The sequence below is a fragment of the Lampetra planeri genome, chromosome 22 (assembly GCF_965212315.1).
Source record: "Lampetra planeri chromosome 22, kcLamPlan1.2.h2, whole genome shotgun sequence".
Lineage (NCBI taxonomy): Eukaryota > Metazoa > Chordata > Hyperoartia > Petromyzontiformes > Petromyzontidae > Lampetra > Lampetra planeri.
The window spans coordinates 7,691,747-7,711,442 of record NC_136128.1 but is presented as its reverse complement, the minus strand read 5'-3'; the positions used below and the strand labels follow the sequence as shown (position 1 = coordinate 7,711,442).

General features: G+C 47.9%; 1 protein-coding gene across 2 annotated transcripts in view; it reads right to left on the bottom strand.

The window, feature by feature from the left end:
- The window catches only part of LOC144724967 (nuclear receptor coactivator 7-like), a 65,390-nt gene that overhangs the window by 33,406 nt on the left and 12,288 nt on the right, over positions 1 to 19,696 (bottom strand). For both annotated transcript variants that reach the window (XM_078604329.1, XM_078604331.1), the window contains exon 3: positions 7,171 to 7,382. In XM_078604329.1, coding sequence (XP_078460455.1) covers positions 7,171 to 7,382 — 212 coding nt within the window. The remainder of the gene's footprint in view (positions 1 to 7,170; positions 7,383 to 19,696) is intronic.

Here is a 19,696-nt window from a genome sequence, read left to right as displayed (position 1 = left end):
TATTACTTTTATTAATTATAATTTTTTTACCTACGTGACTCCACCGAAAAAACCTAAGAGTATGAATCCTTGCAGTCACGAAAGCTTCAAATCTAGAATGTGCATTCACTGCTCATGGGATTCCGCACTATCCCAGCCCAAGTTGTACAAGAGCAAAGTTGACACTTTACCGAGCCGTTTGACATTTTAAAGTTTGACAAGCTGCCGCTTGGTATAATATGTAAAGAAATATTCGCTAATGTTTAAATGTTGACCGACACAGGGCGAGGGGAAAGTGTAGCCGGTCAATTCCTGGAATCGCGTTAACGGTGATTATTTACCTCTTTTGCCTCAAGTCACGCGTTTTAAATTATCCTGCTTTGCCCATGAATATGTAACAAATAAACAAACTGTTGCAGATTTGTACTAAACGCTGGTGTCTTAGACGCAGAGGGGAACGGAGGGGGGGGGGGGCGAGATTTTTCAGCCCCTCCCCAACCCTCTTTCCACTCTGCATAATCGTTCCAAATAAAATGTCACAAAACTGTGGTACGTTCATAGATTAATACAAACAACGGGCATCCCTCATGCAACGCAGGGCGTGAGAGAGCCAGAGTAGAAATTCACAACGGACATAAGCCGATTGCATCTTTACACATTCTGTTCATTGGCGTTTCACGTTACGTATTTTAAAGATTGTTTAACATTGACTCTGTCATGCCCCCTCCTCCTCCTCATCACCACCGCCGCCTTTAAAAAGGTTAAACTACTACAGGGATTCCTATATGCGTTTGAATCTTTGTTAGTGTAACACCAAAAACGACAAGCAAGAACTCGAATGTGCTCACTGCAATTGGCATTGCATTGAAATGTACTGAAGGCGTAATCTTAATGGGGTGTTAATGATTCACTTGGGGATAACTTTGTGAAGTATTTTTTTTCTCATTAACAAAAGCTTCCATCAACCTACTGTCGTACTATCCACAGAGGCACACACACTCTGCACATATTTACAAGAGGAGTCCTATTTGTTTTTGTCAGATGTGTCTTCCTGTACGGACTGCCAAGTCGGAGTGATGGCTAAATCGGTCGGCACGCTCACGAGTGCAAGTATGGTTTAAACTCAATGGCACCCACACAACTACTGCAGTGCCAATTGGTATCTGAACATCACGATACCAATTCACACTGTGTGGGCCTCCTGTATCGGAGTATCTGGTATGGTACACTATTTTCATTCATTAGAGTGTTTCCCGTCGATAGCCCCATAAAACTGAACTGAACAATTTTTTTTTATTTTACCTGGCCACAAATGATAGCTCAACAAAGTGACTCGCGGAAATTGATATCAGCCAAGTCGGAGTGATGGCTAAATCGGTCGGCACGCTCACGAGTGCAAGTATGGTTTAAACTCAATGGCACCCACACAACTACTGCAGTGCCAATTGGTATCTGAACATCACGATACCAATTCACACTGTGTGGGCCTCCTGTATCTGAGTATCTGGTATGGTACACTATTTTCATTCATTAGAGTGTTTCCCGTCGATAGCCCCATAAAACTGAACTGAACAATTTTTTTTTATTTTACCTGGCCACAAATGATAGCTCAACAAAGTGACTCGCGGAAATTGATATCAGCCAAGTCGGAGTGATGGCTAAATCGGTCGGCACGCTCACGAGTGCAAGTATGGTTTAAACTCAATGGCACCCACACAACTACTGCAGTGCCAATTGGTATCTGAACATCACGATACCAATTGACACTGTGTGGGCCTCCTGTATCGGAGTATCTGGTATGGTACACTATTTTCATTCATTAGAGTGTTTCCCGTCGATAGCCCCATAAAACTGAACTGAACAATTTTTTTTTTATTTTACCTGGCCACAAATGATAGCTCAACAAAGTGACTCGCGGAAATTGATATCAGCCAAGTCGGAGTGATGGCTAAATCGGTCGGCACGCTCACGAGTGCAAGTATGGTTTAAACTCAATGGCACCCACACAACTACTGCAGTGCCAATTGGTATCTGAACATCACGATACCAATTGACACTGTGTGGGCCTCCTGTATCGGAGTATCTGGTATGGTACACTATTTTCATTCATTAGAGTGTTTCCCGTCGATAGCCCCATAAAACTGAACTGAACAATTTTTTTTTATTTTACCTGGCCACAAATGATAGCTCAACAAAGTGACTCGCGGAAATTGATATCAGCCAAGTCGGAGTGATGGCTAAATCGGTCGGCACGCTCACGAGTGCAAGTATGGTTTAAACTCAATGGCACCCACACAACTACTGCAGTGCCAATTGGTATCTGAACATCACGATACCAATTCACACTGTGTGGGCCTCCTGTATCGGAGTATCTGGTATGGTACACTATTTTCATTCATTAGAGTGTTTCCCGTCGATAGCCCCATAAAACTGAACTGAACAATTTTTTTTTATTTTACCTGGCCACAAATGATAGCTCAACAAAGTGACTCGCGGAAATTGATATCAGCCAAGTCGGAGTGATGGCTAAATCGGTCGGCACGCTCACGAGTGCAAGTATGGTTTAAACTCAATGGCACCCACACAACTACTGCAGTGCCAATTGGTATCTGAACATCACGATACCAATTGACACTGTGTGAGCCTCCTGTATCTGAGTATCTGGTATGGTACACTATTTTCATTCATTAGAGTGTTTCCCGTCGATAGCCCCATAAAACTGAACTGAACAATTTTTTTTTATTTTATCTGGCCACAAATGATAGCTCAACAAAGTGACTCGCGGAAATTGATATCAGCCAAGTCGGAGTGATGGCTAAATCGGTCGGCACGCTCACGAGTGCAAGTATGGTTTAAACTCAATGGCACCCACACAACTACTGCAGTGCCAATTGGTATCTGAACATCACGATACCAATTGACACTGTGTGGGCCTCCTGTATCTGAGTATCTGGTATGGTACACTATTTTCATTCATTAGAGTGTTTCCCGTCGATAGCCCCATAAAACTGAACTGAACAATTTTTTTTATTTTACCTGGCCACAAATGATAGCTCAACAAAGTGACTCGCGGAAATTGATATCAGCCAAGTCGGAGTGATGGCTAAATCGGTCGGCACGCTCACGAGTGCAAGTATGGTTTAAACTCAATGGCACCCACACAACTACTGCAGTGCCAATTGGTATCTGAACATCACGATACCAATTGACACTGTGTGGGCCTCCTGTATCGGAGTATCTGGTATGGTACACTATTTTCATTCATTAGAGTGTTTCCCGTCGATAGCCCCATAAAACTGAACTGAACAATTTTTTTTTATTTTACCTGGCCACAAATGATAGCTCAACAAAGTGACTCGCGGAAATTGATATCAGCCAAATACTCTAAATGCACGATTCTAAATGTGGAGGGGAGAAGCGGAGGACCCGTAAAGACATCCACGCGACCACGGGCAGAACATGCAAACTCTAAATACATTCCTTCGGAGTGGGCAGGTAGGAACTTGGTTGGACAGCGAATTCGTGAGATCCGTGTCACGCGGCGCAAGCTGCGTGGGGCGGCGCGTCACGTGGTGCTCTATGAAATACAAATCGAGGACGTGGCTATGCACGACAGACAGACAAAAATCCCTGGTGGGCAGTGTGGAACGGTTATTTCTACCTGTAATATACAGCAGGCATCAGGGTCGGGATCAAACTCACGACCTCCTGTATACCAGGCGAGGTAGTTAACATCTCGCCACCACGGCCTCTTATTTGGAACGCCTCATTTTGCAAGGGTGTCAAGAGTCATAGCACACGCATGATGGCATGCGTACAAAAATTGTTGACATTTAGAACACACACAGCATATGTTTATGCAATGTCAGACAAAGGCGGCTAGGCGTGATGCTCGCCGCGTGTGCCATGCTATTGTTAGGCCGGATTCATTATTCCACGTATTTACTCAGAAGAGCCTCACTGAGTACGGGATTTTTGCACACAGCGGTTTTTTTTTTCAAGATTTGCTGGTTTATCCAGGATGTTTCTGTTGTGCGTCGTCGCTTTAAGATGTTCTGTGTTCATATTTTGTTTGTTGCGGTTGCACCCGACTCAAGAGCCGCATGTCTCACAGGGCTATACCAAATAAGTGAAACTTGAAACGAAGACTCCTTTGTCAGGAGAGTCCTGCATTGGCATGTTTGGCCAAGTCCATTTAAAGATTGTAATTATAAATGACGTGAGAGGGAGAATCTGAAGTATTAGGAGAAAACCCCTGCATCGGAAAATAGAACACTCAACTTTGCAGTCTCCTCGCCACCTTGCAGCTCCGATTACACGGTTAAATCAAAAGCTCTTTCTTTATTCACCATCCACAAAGGCGCACACACACACGTATGTACATGCTTGTGCATATTCTGCGAACAACTACAGCCGCCTTTTGCCACCGAGTGTCGGTGACACCGCCACAGCGCCTGTGCCAGGCTAGGTGCACTACAGGGCCACGTGAAAGTGTCGAAGGCTCGCTGATTGGAGGTGACGGGCCAGACCCAAAGTGTTAATTGGCCGATTTGGCGGATATTTCTGCCACACACACACACGGTGTGCCATGCACGCTCACTCACTCAAGAATGCAGGTATCCCTCGATTTACGAAACCTTCGCTTTTACGAAATGTCACGTTAACGCGGTTGACAAATGACGGGCACTTTCCGATGAACGCATTCGAATTTCCGGGTTGGAGAAATTTCACGACGCCACGCGCCATGAGTCCGTCAAACGAGAAGCACCCGGAAAGGAGGCTGCGTCATCCATCCGCGACAGCGTCACGGTGACCCTGCAGTGCAACAGCAACGCCTCCACATCGCCTTGCCAGTCATTCCCACATGCAGCACGTCTCTTGGTGAGTTCCCCTGGAAAGGTTCATTATTCGTTTTGAAATGGTATTATTACATCACTCTAAAATTCACGTTCATTGGGTCTTTCGGTAAAGAAATAAAAATATCGCGACGTTTCAGTCGCAACGCAAGCAATCGTCATCAGGCGATGACGATTGCTTGCGTTGTGATATTTTTATTTCTATCTACGTGACTTTACCGAAAGACCCGAAGAATATGAATTCCCGCAGTCACGAAAGCTTTAAGTCAAGATTTAAAAATCACGTTCTCTATTATTTTCGCATTGTGGAAAGATTAGCAGGAGGGTTGTAATGACTGTCTGAAACACGCCCCAATTTTTTTTTTATTAAATCAAAGGGGAAAGCAGTTCCGAATGACGACATTTCATTTCGCACGCGTTTTCCGAAGAACGTATCACTTTCGCAAATCGAGGGAATGCACCTGTTGTGGTTGGTGCACCCTCAAACAAGTTCATGCCTCGCCAACCTGCACCGATAGGGCATGAGAGCGAGCCCCGCTACGTCCCTGTGGAGTGGAGCAAACCCACCCCCATGGCCGCCTTTCCCCGTACGCAGGCCGTACCGGTCTGCGGAGGCAATCGCTAACAACCACTTGCCCCAACAGTCTTGTCAAGGTTATCTCGGCGGGGGCGGGGCTTTGTCTGTGTGCATGCACACGCAGTGTTGTCCACAAGCAGTGTTGTAGATTTGAAGCTTTTCGTGACTGCAAGGATTCATACTCTTAGGATTGTTTCGGTAAAGTCACGTGGGTAAAAAAAGAATAATAAAATAAAATAATAATAAATGAAAATAACTCAATTAAATCACGACATTTCAGAGGCAACACAAGTCTTCAGGTGGGACCTGATACAGTAAATTTAGCTGTGACGGTCCCACCTGAAGACGGAGACTTGTGTTGCCTCCGAAAAACGTCGTGATTTAATTGAGTTATTTTAATTTATTATTATTTAATTTTATTATTATCTTTTTACCTACGTGACTTTACCGAAAAAAACCTAAGAGTAACAAGCAGTGTCGTCAACAAGCAGTGGGGGAGGAGACCAGCAGGGTGTGGTGGTGCTGACCACAGGGTAAGCGCCATACCAAGCCTGAGGTGCTCGCTAAACAGCATTTGTGCCCGCAGTTGATGAGGAGAGACGGGGAGCGATTTGTCTTTTGGTTGGTAATCGTTGCAAGGCTGCAATGCCAATCGCTTACCTGGGAATGCCTCAATTGAGTCTCGAGAACGTTTCAGCGGACAGGAAGGTGCTGTGTGTCGGCAAGGTTAGCCCAATTCCCATTAAGCAGAAAGGAATCGGAATACAGTTCCCGGGAAAAACCACAAAATACAAAGGTCTCCCGGTATAGTCTTAACAGACTGTTGCGAACACCGACGAAAGCCGGCACGGCACACGAGGCGGTGGGTGCCCGGCACCACGCCCGACCGCCTTTGTCTCCCCAGTGGCGATGTTTACACATTGCACCAGGTACTCATTTGAGGCTGAGTCGACCTAGGGGAGGCCCAGGACCGGTTCAGATAACACTATGGAACACATTTTTTGTTCCTGGGTAGTAAGTGTTATTTCGTAATTGCTTATGCCTAAAAAGTACAGAAAATGGCTATTTTCCCCCACAAACTTTGTTTTTGTGACCTGGACAGTGATATTTTGAAATTTTCCTATTTTCATTGAGAAAACGAGTGCATTTGTGTCATTCCTTCACGTAAAGTCAGAATAAAACAAAGTAGAATCAAAATTAGAATGTATTTATACTAAAGAAATACAAAAATGACTACAAAAGATTTAGAAGCGAGTCGGTCCGCTGTGGCCAGTCCCGCCTGCGGTAGCGCGCCTTGGTGTCTAAATCTTTTGTAGTCATTTTTGTATTACGTTAGTATAAATACACGTCAATTTTGATTAATATGTTGTTTTTTTCTGACTTTATGTCAAGGAATGACACAAATTTGCTCGTTTTCTCATTGAAAATAAGTACATTTCTAAATGTCAATGTCCTGGCCACAAAAGCAAAGTTTATGGGGAATAATCGCCATTTTCTGTGCTTTTGAGGCATAAGCAATTAGGAAATAATACTTACTACCCAGGAACAAATCAAATTTGTTCCACAGCGTTATCATTAACGCGAATAATTACCATGACCTCATGTTGCACACAAGACGCACACGTGGCCCGGCGGATGGACAAACAAACAGACGGACGAACGGGGCGAGCCGCGGCGCATTTTACCCTTTCAACCTCGGCTGGAGAAATGCCGCAAATTTTTGTGTTCATTTTTGTTTTCCGCTGCGCCGAGCCTCACCGCTGCAAGGGGGGGAGGCGGGAGAGGCTTCCTGAGCGGCACCGTCGTTGGCGAGCAGCGGGGCGGTCGCGGGGCTGACCCCGCCCGAGTCGCCTGACCCCTCCGCCGGCAGCCCGTCCTCCTGGGCGTGCAGATCCGGCGAGGACTTGTTGGGCGGCAGTGTCACCTTGAGTCCCAGCACGGGGTCGGCGGAGTGCGACTTGCGCTTCATCCTGGGAAGCGACATTCGCAGCGCTTGCCGTCGTAGGATCGGGGCTGCCCGGTGGGCAGAGGTCGCAAACGGGTTTTGATTCCTCACCCGTATCCGGCCGCACCAGGGTCGCAAACGGGTACCCGTACCCGGCCGTACCCGTACCCTACCCGTACTCGGCCGGGTACGGGTATCGGGTACCTGATTGCGACCTCTGGGATGAAGCCATGTTGCAGGCGCGGGTGGGTTGATTCTAGGAACTTGAATTGTGAGAAGAGACAAGACGTTGGAAAATTAGTGACAAACGGTGACTCACCAGTGACTCACGGCCTACCCGGCCGCACCAGGGTCGCAAACGGGTACCTCGTCTCAAACGGTGTTAGACCATCGGACGCCAAAAGGCGTACAGCACAAAGACAACACACTATCAGAGTAATGAGAGCTCGGGGTGAGCAGCTACCTAATCTCATATTTTGGTACTGGCAAAGGAGGTCCCATGATATAAATGTTCAAATTGCATATTAGTACACCGGTTTCCAAGCGTGGGCAAGGCAGCAAAACAACGGCAAGAGCAGTCCCAGACGACATACAGTCCCTCGATCACCCATTGGACGTTTAAACTGAGCGATTGAGAAATGGTTACGGATGAAAGTCGCATCATCACATTTTGCAAATGGGGCCGTCCATAAATGACGTCACGCGATTTTGGACGATTTTTTATCCCCCCCCCCCCTCGTCACACGGCGTCAAAAAAGTCAGACCCCCCCCTCAAATATGACGTCACAAAGTTTTGCCCCCCCCCCCCCAAAAAAAAATATATAAAACATGCTTCAAATCGCTTTAAACTATTGTCATTGTAGTGCGTATTTAATGTGCCGCTGCACTCTGATGTTGTAGGAGAAAACATTTATTAAAAAGTCTATTTAATTAAGTAGAACGTATTGTCTATATTTATTTAAAGTTGCGCATTTTGATGTGACGTCACATTTCTCAAACCCGCCCCCCCCCCCTCGTCACACATCGTCACAAATGTCTGACTCCCCTCTCCCCCCCCCTAGGTGTGTGACGTCATTTATGGACGGCCCCAATGCAGTTGTATCCAGCCGTCCCCACTTCGGGGTATCACAAAAACATTTCCTTTGCTGCCACCTCGTGGCCACTTGGCACGCTTGACGAAACGAGGCATTTCACTTATTCATTGTTCCCGTGATCCACCAAAGCCTTGTCCCCCATAGCGTCGGTTAACAGACTCGTGCCACCACACCCAAGAAGTTCGCACGTGCAGGTAGGACCTGTGGCTTCAAGGCACCACCGCTAAAAGTTTCGCGCGACATAAAAAAAAACGAGTTTTGTTACTATTCTTAGGGTTCTTTCGGTAAAGTCACGTAGGTAAAAAAATTAAAATTAATAAAAGTAAAATAAAAAATAAAATAAAAATCACGACGTTTCGGAGGCAACACAAGCTTCCGTCTTCAGGTGGAACCGTCACAGCACGATAGCTGTATCAAGTGATACCGAAAAAACCTAAGAATATGAATCCTTGCAGTCACGAAAGCTTCAAATCTAGAATTTGTTACTATTATCACTACAATGTGCGCCGTCTATCCACAACCATCCGATATTTTGTTGTGTTTGGTTTGTTGTTCCTAAGTCCAACTTTACTGCTGTCGATTCCAAACGTGTTGCACGACATGGACACTAAACAAAGGGAATGGCTTTAAAAGTTGTATAATCTCCTGTAGATGTAGATGCCGCTGGTTCTTCACATTCTGAACAGAAATAATTTCAATCGCTTTGACAGCTACAGGCTTATTGCGGCCTGGAAGCGTATTATTAAATAAATACAATTACAATTCCTTATAAGGGAAACAAATACCAATGAATAACAATTGAATGATTACCAATCTATATAATTACAATACCCTCCCCCTCTTTGGCTCGAATCACTGCACCAGATTGAATTAAATGATGACGTCACCCTGATGCTGCTCTAAGACCGGGAGCAACAGGAGAGCTTTACCATTTGTCTTCTTGGTTCTTTCGGTAAAGTCACGTAGAATGGAAATTTAAAAAAAACATATAATGTTTTATTATTTCTTATTTTATTATTTCCATTCTACGTGACTTTACCGAAAGATCAAGAAGATGAATCCCTGCCGTCACGAAAGCTTTAAATCGAGCTTCACCATTCTTGCCCGATGAAGCTGATTGTAATTATCAGCGAAACGTCGTACTACTCAAATTTTAAAATGCTGTTGATTCTCTCTTCATCACACCGGTGGGCTAAAGAAGTTAATTATTTTGTCCTTTGAAAAACGTGACACATTTTTTACTTTTTGGCCGTGTCGGGTGGTGGAGAGTTACGATACATTTATAAATAACGCGATCCGACCAAAAAACCTAAATTATTAATTCTGAAGATGTAGATGCCACCACCGCCATCTATTGCGCGGCGGTTGAACTTTCGACAGGCAACTGGACATACAGACAGGTTTGTTCAGTAAAGTCACGTCCATAGGTTCAAAGAAAATAACAAATACAGGTAGTCCCCGAATTACGATGGTCCGACTTACGATATTTCGATCTTACGATGGCGATAGCGATACGACAAAATTGTAAAATATTTTAAATTTCCCGCGGCAGGCCAACGCAGCAGCGTACGAGGTACGATCTTGGTGAGTAGAGTACAATATGATACGTTACGATACGTTCAATGCACGTATGATACGTAGCTTTAGCGATTTCATTTTAGGGTTAGCACGATACGATACGTTCAATGCATGTTAAAAGTTTTTTTTATAGCAGATAGGATTGTTTCCTGAAAAAAACTTTCTATTAAATTGCAGTTCATATAGGTAGGCTAAGAATTTACCTTGTTTTTTTACTTTACATTTTACTGTGCAATACAGTATTGTAATGAATAAATACATAGAGTTTATACAGTACGGTACTGTAAATTACTCTGTTTTGCTAAATTATCACCGTTCTTTAAGACTCCTGGGTAGGCTAGGCCATCTTCGACTTACAATATTTTGGACTTACGATGGGGTCGTCGTAACGCATCTCCATCGTTAGTAGAGGACTACCTATCTCTGAAAGTTCGTAAGTCGAATGCTCGTAAGTAGAGGAGTCCCTGTATGTTGAACTTCTTTTGCCTGGCACGTCACCAATCGCGCTCACTGGAGGTGCAAGGTAAGAACAACAAACTCAACACAAAAAAGTAGTTCTCAAGAAATGAGTTTTCAATACATACGGCCAATGTGGAAAACTGCAATAGAAAAAAAACACTATCTGAAGTGGAGGCCCTTCTGCAAGTAGTGGCGTGAGAGGGAGCAGGGCTGCACCTTAACCTTTGGCTGTTATTTTTGTTGTAATACAATACCTTGCATTGTACAATCCTCGAAAGAGAAAATAAGTATCATTAAGACAAACAAATGCGAGATGGATGTGACCGTTCCACGATCATTTCTGCAGCAGTGCTCCTGACTCCCCAGGCTCAAACGAAGCACTGGCTGTACTTCTTATACATAATTAATATTTCTTTAAGCCGAGGATTTGGCATGCACCTGCCCCTGTAAATGACACTCGCCGCGAAGCACCGTACAACTCTGGCATTGTGAAATACTATACACGCTGCGAAGTCAACATATACACACAGGCCCGGGGGAAACGGCAGCTGCTTAAAATGCCAAACTCCGGTCTAAACTCAAATATTTACCAGCGGGTCAAATTTAAAAAAATTGCACAGCTGTTACATTTAACAGAAATGCTGCTGCTTATTAAACATATTAAATTACCGGTCACGGCCGAAGGCAAACATCGTCTTCCGAGGAGGCTGGTGGAGCCGGTCCGAAGAAAGCCCAAATCTACATTTTGGTACGTGCTTTGTACTCTACCCTGCACGCGGCTAGCCCTGGGTTCAATCTCTGATCACCATCGCCTTCTCTTAAATAATAATGATGATGATGATTTTAAAACACGCACCTGCCTATCTGTAGCTGTGCAAACATGTGGGGTTTTTTGTTAGGTTCCCATACGCTCCTACAGAGTGTGCACGATGATGCACGCGTGGTTATCTCACAGGTGAGCTCGTAGCGGGCTACACTGCCAAAGCGAATTGAGCGAACACCCCACTGCCCCACCACCCCCACTGCCCCACCACCCCCACTGCCCCACCACCCCCACTGCCCCACCTCCCTCACTGCCCCACCACCCCCACTGCCCCACCACCCCCACTGCCCCACCACCCCCACTGCCCCACCACCCTCACTGCCCCACCACCCCCACTGCCCCACCACCCCCACTGCCCCACCACCCCCACTGCCCCACCACCCCCACTGCCCCACCACCCCCACTGCCCCACCACCCCCACTGCCCCACCACCCCCACTGCCCCACCACCCCCACTGCCCCACCACCCCCACTGCCCCACCACCCCCACTGCCCCACCACCCTCACTGCCCCACCACCCTCACTGCCCCACCACCCCCACTGCCCCACCACCCCCACTGCCCCACCACCCCCACTGCCCCACCACCCCCACTGCCCCACCACCCCCACTGCCCCACCACCCCCACTGCCCCACCACCCCCACTGCCCCACCACCCCCACTGCCCCACCACCCTCACTGCCCCACCACCCCCACTGCCCCACCACCCTCACTGCCCCACCACCCCCACTGCCCCACCACCCCCACTGCCCCACCACCCTCACTGCCCCACCACCCCCACTGCCCCACCACCCCCACTGCCCCACCACCCTCACTGCCCCACCACCCTCACTGCCCCACCACCCCCACTGCCCCACCACCCCCACTGCCCCACCACCCCCACTGCCCCACCACCCTCACTGCCCCACCACCCCCACTGCCCCACCACCCTCACTGCCCCACCACCCTCACTGCCCCACCACCCCCACTGCCCCACCACCCCCACCACCCCCACTGCCCCACCACCCCCACTGCCCCACCACCCCCACTGCCCCACCACCCCCACTGCCCCACCACCCCCACTGCCCCACCACCCCCACTGCCCCACCACCCCCACTGCCCCACCACCCCCACTGCCCCACCACCCCCACTGCCCCACCACCCCCACTGCCCCACCACCCCCACTGCCCCACCACCCCCACTGCCCCACCACCCCCACTGCCCCACCACCCCCACTGCCCCACCACCCCCACTGCCCCACCACCCCCACTGCCCCACCACCCCCACTGCCCCACCACCCCCACTGCCCCACCACCCCCACTGCCCCACCACCCCCACTGCCCCACCACCCCCACTGCCCCACCACCCCCACTGCCCCACCACCCCCACTGCCCCACCACCCCCACTGCCCCACCACCCCCACTGCCCCACCACCCCCACTGCCCCACCACCCCCACTGCCCCACCACCCCCACTGCCCCACCACCCCCACTGCCCCACCACCCCCACTGCCCCACCACCCCCACTGCCCCACCACCCCCACTGCCCCACCACCCCCACTGCCCCACCACCCCCACTGCCCCACCACCCTCACTGCCCCACCACCCTCACTGCCCCACCACCACCCTCACTGCCCCACCACCCTCACTGCCCCACCACCCCCACTGCCCCACCACCCCCACTGCCCCACCACCCCCACTGCCCCACCACCCCCACTGCCCCACCACCCCCACTGCCCCACCACCCCCACTGCCCCACCACCCCCACTGCCCCACCACCCCCACTGCCCCACCACCCCCACTGCCCCACCACCCTCACTGCCCCACCACCCCCACTGCCCCACCACCCTCACTGCCCCACCACCCTCACTGCCCCACCACCCTCACTGCCCCACCACCCCCACTGCCCCACCACCCCCACTGCCCCACCACCCCCACTGCCCCACCACCCCCACTGCCCCACCACCCCCACTGCCCCACCACCCCCACTGCCCCACCACCCCACCACCCCCACTGCCCCACCACCCCCACTGCCCCACCACCCTCACTGCCCCACCACCCCCACCACCACGGATGTGGATGGGGAACGTCAGCGCCACTTTGCGGCGAGAAAACACGAACACGAATCAAATGGTCAAAGACGAAGACAACGGCTTTTCCTGATGACGACCGCTTGTGTTGCGATCGAAACGTCGTAGTTTTTGGTTATTTTCTTTGAACCTATCTACGTGACTTTACCCAAATGAATTACCGACGCAGAACACAGGCGTCAACAACAACAACAACTTCGTGGAAATGGCTTACGAACGACACACGATGACGAGAAGCGCGACCATGTGACCTCCTTGGATTGTGGCCTCGGTAACCATCGTTGCGTTTTTGGGGCTGTTGCTGGAGAGGGTGGATGGTCTAAATTGTGGGCGGTAGGGGGGGGGGGCACCCAACGAACAAGGCAGAGAATGAGCGAGGGCGACTTCACCGCCCTGCAAAATCTGCAGAGCCTTCTCACTTTGCTCAATCAGATGGGTTGCACCGAAATGCGGACGCGGTGCATCGACACGGCCACTCATCGCCTTCCTGCCCGCCGGCCCTACGCGAGAACTCCGCCTTTATTTTCCGTCGACTCGGCTCAAAATTCAGGATGTGCACCCCCCCCCCCAACACTCGCGACTTGTGAATGCTGCCCCTGTGGTCTCCCACCCCGTACTCCGCCTACCCCCCCACCACCACCGTCTCCCACCCCACAATTACCCTTCCCTCCCCGCCGCTGCCTCGCTCACCGCTGAAAGAGAATTTTCGAGATCAGTTTTTCAGCAGCGCTGCTGTTGCAGGAGGAGGGAGCGTGGGGGAATAAGGAGAATGGGGGAAATCTTGAATTAACAAAAAAACTCTGCATCTTGAGACCCTTGCACAGAGCTCCAGGGTGCTGCCAATACGATCTCGCGTGACGCACATGGCATTACGATTATTATTCTTAGGTTTTTTCGGTAAAGTCACGTAGGTAATTTTTTTTGTAATAAAAGTAAAATTACAAATAAAATAAAAATCACGACGTTTCGGAGGCAACACAAGTCTCCGTCATCAGGTGGGACCGTCACAGCTAGATTTGCTGTACTTGATACATGTATACTTGATACATGTACTTGATACATGTATACATGTACATACATGTATGATACATGTATCATACATGTATATACATGTATCAAGTATGCATGTATCAAGTACAGCAAATCTAGCTGTGATGCATGTACTTGATACATGCATACTTGTACATGATACATGTATACATGTATCAAGTACATGTATCAAGTATCAAGTATACATGTATCAAGTACAGCAAATCTGGCTGTGACCGTCCCACCTGATGACGGAGACTTGTGTTGCCTCCGAAACGTCGTGATTTTTATTTTATTTTTATTAATTTTTTTACCTACGTGACTTTACCGAAAAAAACCTAAGAATATGAATCCTTGCAGTCACGAAAGCTTCAAATCTAGAATTACGATTATTCTTGGCAGCAGACACTGATCACCGCTCCGGCTCGCTGTCGCTTACCGCAATTCTCATTTGTAAAAATGACGCTAAAACCCACAGGCCAACAGAAATGGAATAGATTTGCCAACACACACAAAGATGCGCAGCATTGAATGCACAGTACAAAAAAAGCTCTTGGCCTTCTCCAGACCACATTCAGTTCTATTGAGTTGGTGGCCTGCGCAAGGCTGCGCTGCTTTTGCACGCGAGCTGTAATTGTTTGCCACCCAACGATTCGGTGAATTGTCGCGACTCAGGGTCGCGTTTCGATGCGAAGAATACATTTCTTGTCAAATAGCGGTCGAATGGTCGTTTACCTCTCGTGGCTGCTGGGGCTAGGCCAGGGGTCGGCAACCGAAACAACAAGGGGAGCCATTATTTTTTCTAATTCGGCGAGAAAAAAAGATACAACTCACTATTTCAAGAGCAGCAACGCACTGTGGCGGTGAATACGAGGTGGTGGTCCTCAATAATTAACGTCATGAAACAGCCCTTGAAGACCCCAGAGTCCGCAGGTTGCCGACCTCTGGGTCAGGCGAACCCCGTGACTAATACCTATAGGAATCAAAAACGTCGTTTTCCCTTGGATATGAATCAAATAAATTGGGACGCACCGCTACGACCATAACATTGACACAGTGGCTGCTCTCGCATCATGGGAAAGCGGAATTTCCAAAAGCGTTTCGGAAACGTATCGGAGATGAATGTAAAACCCGCACCGACCAAAGTGGTGAAGTATGGTCAAACAGCCCCTATTAACCCATAAAGTGTGAGAAGACCTTGAGTGAGCAGTGGCCAGACAAATAATTGAAAATGATTATTATCATTAAGAGTCCATCAATAATACATTGCATGTGGACTACAATAGGTTTGTTATAAACGCACACACAAAGCGATGTATAGCTAAAGTGCGGTCATATTTCTAGATCAGGGCCTCACGTTGTACGGTGCAGTCACAAGCTATAAGGCCACGCAATCGTTCTGGGTTTGTCGATGTGCTATGAAGAAGGATCATTGCCCAAAACGTCACGTGTTGCGGATATTTTTCCCTTTTTTAAATCCTTTATATTAAGTTCGCTTGCTTGCTTGCTTGCGCGCTTACGACCGTGCAAATCTTTCGGTCGTTTTTTAACCCACTTCCCGTGATCCAATCGAGCTGACATTTTGCACAGACTCGTTGTGCATGACAATTTATTTTCGTGAAAATTTTTTTCCAAAATTTTCCACTTTTTAGGAATTTTTTTATTAAATATTTTATTTAAAATACCAATGTGATGAAAATGAAACTCTTAAGAAAAACAGAAATGAATAATAAAATAAAACCGATGCCACGCATATAAAGGATTTATAGTGAAAATATTTGTTTTTACGGGTTAATTTTTTAAGGCGGCGGCATTGACGACCGCGCCGAGCTAAATCATTACGCAACACATTGCGCAATCCTGCATCGCTTATTCACGCTGGATCCTAGGCGGTGTTAAAAAATTAGAAGCTAATTCTTGGCGAAGCTCTTCCCAATGAATGATTAATGATGCCAGGCAGAAGCACTCAACGGCAAGTGCTTAGCCTCCACCACCACCCCACCCCCCACTCCGACCAATTCAGCCGCGCCCCTGCAGGGAATGAGGCCGACGCGTCGATTGCGTCGATTTACTCAGCAAATTCTACATTTGAAGCTTTCGTGACTGCAAGGATTAATATTCTTAGGTTTTTTCGGTAAAGTCACGTAGGTAAAAACATTTAATTAATAAAAGTAAAATAAAAATAAAATAAAAATCACGACGTTTCGGAGGCAACACAAGCTTCTGTCTTCAGGTGGAACCGTCATAGCACGACAGCTGTATCAAGTGAGAGAAATTCCACCGAACCTCGAACCTCATAAAAATAATATCCAGGGCCTACCTTGGCTCCTCCCACCCTCAACCAGTATATATACAAGGACTGTTTTCTTGGAATTTCTCTCACTTGATACAGCTATCGTGCTGTGACGGTTCCACCTGAAGACGGAAGCTTGTGTTGCCTCCGAAACGTCGTGATTTTTATTACATTTTTATTTTACTTTTATTAATTTTAATTTTTTACCTACGTGACTTTACCGAAAAAACCTAAGAGTATTACTCAGCAAAGCCTCACCGAGCCAATCGCGACTCATTTTTCGGGAGAGTCCTGTGAAGCCTTCGGGCTTTGGGGCAGCAACGTTTCCCGTGCGCTGGACATTAAAATGAGTCACTTTGCCGTGTCATTTTTCTAATTTAGATCCGTGAAATTTTCGGTGCGCAGCACATTGACCCAGTCTGTGGGAATGACCTCATGGTGGGGGGGGGGGGAGGGGGGATCTTTGACATCCGCTGGGAGTGAATGAAGCTGAAGCATTACCGTGGTTATCACACAAATCGCAGCGTCAGCCAAGGGGTGGCTTCTGGGATTAAAGCTGTGATCCTCTGAAACGGCAAGTGGAGATTGCACGACGCTCCCCCCCCTCCACTCTCGTTGGGGCTGCATCAGTAGCTACAACAAACCGAGCACGAATCAGAATCTGTATTCATACTGGAGGAATCCGATGTGCTGTAAAGCTCTTTCTCACAGATGTCCAGTAGGGCGATGTCACAACAACAAATAATAAAACAACAAAAAACACGATAGGAGTGTGAATTACGGACATGGTAAACAAATCACTCAAAAAAGATATACAAGTACTGTGGATTTCACACCTGATGATGATTGCTTGTGTTGCAGTCGAAACGTCGTGAGAATTTTTATTGTTTTATATTTTTATTATTTTATTATTTCCCTTCGACGTGACTTTACCGAAAGAACCAAGAATATGAATCCCTGCAGTCACGAAAGCTTTAAATCAAAAAGTACTGTAAAACTAAACAGTTTTTTCATCTTACTTGGCAAGGGCCCTCTGAACCATGAGCTTCTTTTTCAGAAGCGACCTGGCCACAAATGATAGCCACAACGACAAGTGCGCTCATCATGTGGAAATCCACAGCAGCATAATCATCTAAATGACATATTCTTTGGTTCTTTTGGTAAAGTCACGTCGGTAGGAAAATAAAATAAATCACGACGTTTCGATCGCAACACAAGCGTCCGTTATCAGGTGGAAGAGGTGGAACAGATTCAGCAGAAGAACGATGTCAGCTGTTCTCCTGGACATGATGTCAGTAGTTCTCCTGCTGTATCTGTTCCACCTGATGACGGTCGCTTGTGTTGCGATCGAAACGTCGTGATTTATTTTATTTTTCTACCTACCACGTGACTTTACCGAAAGAACCAAAGAGTATGGATTCCTGCATTCACGAAAGCTTCAAATCAAATCTAAGTAACCTCGATGCGTGTCTGTACCGTCCCAATCCCACCAAATTACCCCCCCCCCCCCTGAGTGGGTCCGACCTCGCCGGCTCTCGGTAGCTGAGCATGTGTTGAGTTTGATTCGTACACACGGATGGAAGACTCACACGCCTGGGTATTTCGAGACTCCTCTACTTACGAACAGACCTCAGGAACCCAGCTCGTTCGTAAATCGACGAGTCCCTGTACTGGTTGCGAGGCAGCTGCCCGGTATGTGTGGGTGTATCCGGGTGGGGAGCGGTGGCGCAGCGGTTAGCGCACTGCCCTATGAATCCGACGCCCCGAATTCCGATTCCCGCTCACGGCCATCACCAGTGACGATTATTCGAACCGGTCCTGGGCCTCCCCCCATAGGTCGACTCAGCCTCAAATGGGTACCCGGTGCGGTGCGAAAACATCGCCACTTTCGGGAGACAAAGGCGGCCGGGCGTGGTGTTGGCCACCCACCCCCTCGCGTGCCTTCACAATGTGCTCGCTAACAGCACTTCCCCCAGCGGTCTGTCAAAGGCTATACGGGGGATCTTTGTCTTCGTTTCTCCGGGTACACTGTGCTCAGATTTCCTCCCACAAGCCCAAGCCAGGCACTCCGCTAATGTAATTGGGCAAACAAATCAACGGAGGGCGGCGGCCGTGACCAGAGTCCAGGTATTCCTGCATAAAATATAACGGCATTATGGCAGGACTGTGTTACCATAAACCCATCAAATCTAACCGTTATAATGCAGTGATCGATCTATGCAGAGACGAGCTACTGCTACGGGAAAGTGGAATTTCTACGGCTGCCTTAGGGTAAGCTGCGGAGGATGAGCACTGCCCCAGTGTTCCAATGAGCAGCGGAGAGAAACTTGATTTTTGTTCATTCGACTCGTGTTAATGATACTGAATGAAACATGCCATTTAAAGCAAATCAAAATAGGCATCGTCAAGTTATCACAAACAGACCCTCCCTCGGCAGGGGGGGGGGGGTTGTGCTCTTGTCACCATCGATTACACTGGTCACACTTTTTCTGGCATAAGGTATTCCAACGGTTGGAAGGTAATTATGGGGTGCCGATTCCAAATCTGGCATCAGTTTTTGTCTATCACATCAGGTTTTTGAGATATCAAATATCACATTTTCAATAAAATCTGCAGAAGAAAAATATTAAATAGATGTGGATATCTACATAAAATGATATTATAAACACACTATCCTAAAAATACAGCACCATATTTTAACACTAAAGCAGTCACTGACTCGCAACAACTTGCAATCATAAGGGACGGAGTTAATTTCGGGTAAAATCAATGAAAATGGAGTATGCCGATAGCATAAAAATGAGATGTGATAGAGCAAATCTGAGATCAGATTTGGAATCAGCACCCTGAAATTAGTCTAAAACAGCTGCAAAAGTCCAGGCCAGAAAAAAAAATGTTTTTGTTGACCAGTGTTATTAATCGTCACACGACGAGTCCCCAAGCTCTACGATCAAACTCAGTTCTCTGGAACTGCTTCTTGTTGTCGTGTTTAGTTTGTT